This window comes from Engraulis encrasicolus, chromosome 20 (genome assembly GCF_034702125.1).
Source record: "Engraulis encrasicolus isolate BLACKSEA-1 chromosome 20, IST_EnEncr_1.0, whole genome shotgun sequence".
NCBI lineage: Eukaryota > Metazoa > Chordata > Actinopteri > Clupeiformes > Engraulidae > Engraulis > Engraulis encrasicolus.
Genome location: NC_085876.1, coordinates 45854757 through 45859756, shown reverse-complemented (window position 1 = coordinate 45859756; position 5000 = coordinate 45854757). Strand labels below are relative to the sequence as shown.

The window sequence follows — 5000 nt, the reverse complement described above, 5'->3', positions numbered from 1 at the left end:
AGCCCAGTGGTCTTGACTGGCAATAATGCTCTTGGACATGGGAGAAACACTATTATCAGGGCAAAATATGATGATTGGAAATGGCTGCTCAGTTTAGAATAGAAGTCCAATTGATTGGGTGACAAATATGAAGTGTTACTGGATTATTCCTTTCAAAACATACAGTGTGTGGGTGTGTATGTGTGTGTAGGTGTAGTGTGTGTGTGTGTGTGTGTGTGTGTGTGTGTGTGTGTGTGTGTGTGTGTGTGTGTGTGTGTGTGTGTGTGTGTGTGTGTGTACTGCGTGTGTGTGTGGCGGTGTCAGTCAGGGAAGAGAGAGAGAGAGAGGCGGGGGCGGGGGTGTCTCTGTGCTGTCCCCTGCCTACATATCCAGGTGACATTGTTTGAAATTTTTCAGTGTGTGGTATCTCTCGTTGCAGGGGACAGCACACAGACCCACTCCACACTGAATGCACCTGTACTTTGTTTGGTGGCGGCCTTTAGGGCGGGTGCGATCTGAGCACACGACACAGTCTGGACGGTCATCAGCATTTCTCAGAAAGTGCCGCTCTGTCAGCCTGCGTGGCATTTCCCCTCCGTCCACTGAAGGCCTGCCCCCCTTGTTTCCCTCTTTCTTACTCCACCCTTCCAGCAGTCCAGTGACAATGTCCTCCACAAAAGCCTTCATGGTCTTTTGTGGAGTAGCAGTACACTGGCTGTAGAGAATGTGAGCATTGACCATGCAGATGCTCATAATAGCATTGAAAATGCGATTGTACCATTTCCTGGATCTGTGTGGGAAAAGGTAAGTTTTCATTCTCTGGTCAGCTGTGTCGACTCCACCCATAAATGAATTGTATTGGTCCACACAGACAGGCCTGCTAATGTCCCTGTAACCAGTTGCGCTGTGTTTGGTGCGAATGCGCTTTCTGGTACAGGTGTTGTCGTGCACCGTGGAGAGCATGGTGAGACGCTTTGTGTCATGCCAGGCACATGCCAACATTTTGCCTTTTTGCATGAACACAGGGTCATCACCTTTTCTCAGGGGCAACACAGCAGGTCGCAGGGCCTTGGGCATGCCTCTTCTCTGACTGCTGACAGTCCCACACAAGCCAGTGTCTCGGCTGGCCAACTCAGTTGCTATGGCTGGTGAGGTGTAATAGCTGTCCATGTACACTTCATGGCCTTTTCCTGTGTGTGGGGCCATTAGCTTACGCACAATGAGATGGGATGCACCTATCTCATGTGCGTCAGCATTTGGGCCAGTGTACATGGACCATTCCAGCACATAGCCTGACTTGGCCTCGCTCAAGACAAATACTTTGTACCCATATTTGTCTGGCTTGTTGGGGTTGTACAGCTTCAGAGTGGACCTCCCCTTGAAAGCTATTGTCATCTCGTCCAATGACAGCTGTTTGCGTGGCCCGTACACTGCAGAGAATTTTGGGATGACGATGTCAATAATTGGCCGCACCTTGAAAATTCGGTCATACCCTGGCTGCCCCCTCTCAATGTAATTGTCGTTGTTGGTGAAGTGGAGGAAAGATAAAATAATTTGGAATCTATTTCTAGACATAACTTTTCCAAATCCAGGTGTTTGTGTCGTTTCAAATTCGCCCCAGTAATCGCTAATTTCGTGCTTCTCCACCAGACCCATGCTCAAGTGGAGAGCGATAAAGGCTTTCATTTCTGGGACTGTTACGTCATACCAGCCATGAAACCTCGAACTTGGCAGGAGCTCATGGGAGGCTAAAAATTGCTGCGCATATCTGTTTGTTTCGACTGTCAGCAAATTCCAAAATGCGTCGTCTAGAAACAGTGACAGGAAATCTAGGGCCGAATCGTTCACTTTTTCACCATGGTATCCAATCGGTTCGTCGAAACTTTTTATCCAATTACCATTACGCGTCTCGCCGACATTGCCCAGTAGCTCCCATCCCTCATTGTCAGCTTCTACTACAAGCGGAGCCGTGGTGGCTGTAGCAGAGGTAAAGCCCCTCCTCCCTCTCCCTCTCCTACGGCCGCCTGCTCCGCGTGTAGCAGGGGCTGCGTAAGAACCACCTCTCCCTCCCCTGTTAGCCTTCATGCCCGCTGGCCGCCTCTCACGGGTGAAAGAAGCCCCATCCTCTCTAACACGACTACTTCCTCGAGTCATACTCCGACCCCGTTTACCTCTTCCACCCGCCCCAACATCTCCTCCACTCGCATCCTGCAAAACCTCCCCATGAGCAGGCACAGCGTGGCTGCCGGTGCGGTAAAAGGTCCTAGCGCCAAGCCCTTCACCAGCCCGGTTTACGCCGCGTGCACTGCCGCTACCACCACGTCCCCCAACCTCCACACGTACATCGACATTACCACTACCATTATCAGTATTTGGGCCAACATCATTTTCGATGTCGGGAGTGTTTGGTCGTGCTTGTGCAGTACATTGATCATGATCAACCACAGACTCTGTCGTAGGCGAGCCAGGAGGAGTGCTCAGATCACTGAAGGAGTCGTCATCATCTGAAGGCATAAATTCCGCCTCAGAATCTGGATCAGCAAACAATACCCCCAGCACATCATCCCTGGACATCGTACGTTTTGCCATTTTACTTGATTTCACCGTAATCCGCTATATAGTTCACTAAAAACCGCTAGCTCGTCAGACGCTGTTATCTCGCTTAGCTCCGCCAAATCCAACACGAGTGAATGCGGTTTCCTCGAAAAAAACACATTGGAGGCATACGTCATTCTGAGCTAGAAATGAAGTTGAACATGTCCGCCACCCAGTGGACTGGAGTTTGAACAGTATTACACACTCTATATCACGCAGCAGGCTTTTTCATTCATTATCACGTCTCGTCGCAATTTTGCGACCACGGCAGTAAAAGGGTTAAGAACCTGTCCACCTTTTCAACGTTACAAGTGTTGCATATAGCAGATGTTGACTACCGACTACCGACTACCGACTGGGACAACAATACACGGAAGTGTCATGGCGGCAGGTAGCTATGGTCGGTGCGTCCGAAGTCTGACAGGTGCTAGGAATGCGCCACGAAAGCTGCTTTCTCGGCCTCCAAATAACTCAACACAAAAACTGAAACACGACCAGCGAATGCTTTTTAGTTTTTGTGTAGGCTTGTGCATAACTCTGATTGTGTGCACTACCAAACACCGAGTTAAGACCAGTAATGGCACCTCACTTTGTACTCCTGCAAACGGTAGTCAACATCTGCTATATGCAACGTTTTTAAAAAATGGATATGCCAGTGTTCCCACCACAAAAAAGGGCACTGGCCCATCCAGAACTTTTATTAGAAATATGTACCTTGTGGTGACACTGCTCCTGGCTGGCGACGTGGAGTTAAACCCGGGCCCTCTATCTCCTGGACTATCGGACTGCGGTGGTGGATTACACACTGGCGGATGTTTGGGACATGGGGCGATACAGCGACCACATCAAAACATCCAATCGCTAACAACAAGGATGCTAGCCGGGGTCTCCAGTAGGCCTACAGTGGAAGCTAGTAGCCAGCCTCAGGTGGACACCAGAGGTTGGCCAACTAACAGCAACACGGATCCACTGCCTCCGGTTGGAAACCCGGGGCGGGTGGAGGGCATCGGAGTGGGCCCGCTCCTTCCATCGGCGCTGGTTCGGCAGCTTGGCCATGACACCCGACTGCTGGCGGCTGGGGTGCCAGAGGTGGTCTCGGAGGGGCGGCCAACCAGCGGTGACGCGGCGCAGCGGAGGGGGGAGATGACAGACTCGCCTCTTTCGGCGGAGAGGATTTTAAAACCAGAGAATGTCAACACGGGAGCGACGTGGGTTGGCATTGGTGCGCCAGCTGTCTCTCCAGCGGGGGGGCTCGCAAGGCAGTCTCAGATGAGTTCACGACCGGCGCATGACAACATCAGCCAAGCCCCTGTACTGGGGGCATCCCTGAGTTCGCCTATGAGCCAAGCCCCAAACCTCTTTCCAGCGCAGGAGCTGTCACGCAATGCCAGCGAGCAACGACAAGCACGCACGGTCAGGTCAGAACTATTGGCCGAAAGTGGCACCACACGTAAAGCAATCAATAAGACTATTTTTAAAAAACGTAAATGTATAAAACTGCAACAAACTCTTAATCATGCCAAGGTAATCTGGGATCCGATATTTAAACCCAAGGGACTGCTCGGAGGTCACATAAACATTCGAAGTATCATACCAAAAAGTGACCAAGTGCACCATTTGCTAAGTGACTCAAACTTGGATTTTTTATTTATTTCGGAAACCTGGCTACACAAGAACTCTCCTGTGGCTGGCCTAAATATACCAGGATACAATATATTCAGACTGGACAGAACTGTGGGAAGGGGTGGGGGGTTATGTTTTATGTAAAGGAACATCTCAAATGTCATCAGATAAAATGGGCTACTGTTCACAACATGGAATGCATTGGATTGAAAGTAGTTCTCTCTCCAGAAATGTCTGTTGTTCTGGTGGGGATCTACAGACCACCATCATCCTCTAGTGTCTTCTATGATAAACTTAAAGAAATACTGAATGAATGCAATTCAAAGACTGAAACCATCCTGCTTGGAGATTTTAATATAAACTGGTTGGACAAGGCGAAACGAAGGCCCCTAAAAACACTAGCAGCAAAGTTTGACATGTCTCAGTTAATAATGTGTCCTACTAGAATAACTAACACAACCCAAACGTGCATTGATCTTGTTTTTAGTAACAAATGTGATAGGATTCATAAAGCGTACAGTCTGCTCACAGGTTTGTCAGACCACAACCTGGTTCTGTTCTCACGGAAGTTGTCTAAAAACAGACTACTACGCCCACCCATTCAAACAAATGGGCATTTAAGAGTACCAAAAAACGAGACAGAGAACCTAAAACAAGCTCTAAATGAAATAAACTGGGGTGATCACTTAGTAAATAGTGATGCAAACAAAAACTGTGAAGATTTTATTAAGATAATCAAGGATACTATGGAGCAATTCTTGAAAAAGGTTAAACAAAAGCCCAACAAAAAAACACACCTACCA

General features: G+C 48.9%; 1 protein-coding gene across 1 annotated transcript; it reads right to left on the bottom strand.

Moving 5' to 3' along the window:
• Positions 1-332: 332 nt before the first annotated feature.
• Positions 333-2729, bottom strand: LOC134435935 (piggyBac transposable element-derived protein 4-like). Its single transcript, XM_063184969.1, has one exon. It carries the CDS (start codon positions 2566-2568, stop codon positions 361-363), a length of 2208 nt encoding a protein of 735 aa, XP_063041039.1. The 5' UTR covers positions 2569-2729; the 3' UTR covers positions 333-360.
• Between the last annotated feature and the right edge of the window lie 2271 nt (positions 2730-5000).

Excerpts from the sequence above, each read along its gene's own strand:
- LOC134435935 (XM_063184969.1), bottom strand. The coding sequence starts at position 2,568 with ATGGCAAAACGTACGATGTCCAGGGATGATGTGCTGGGGGTATTGTTT.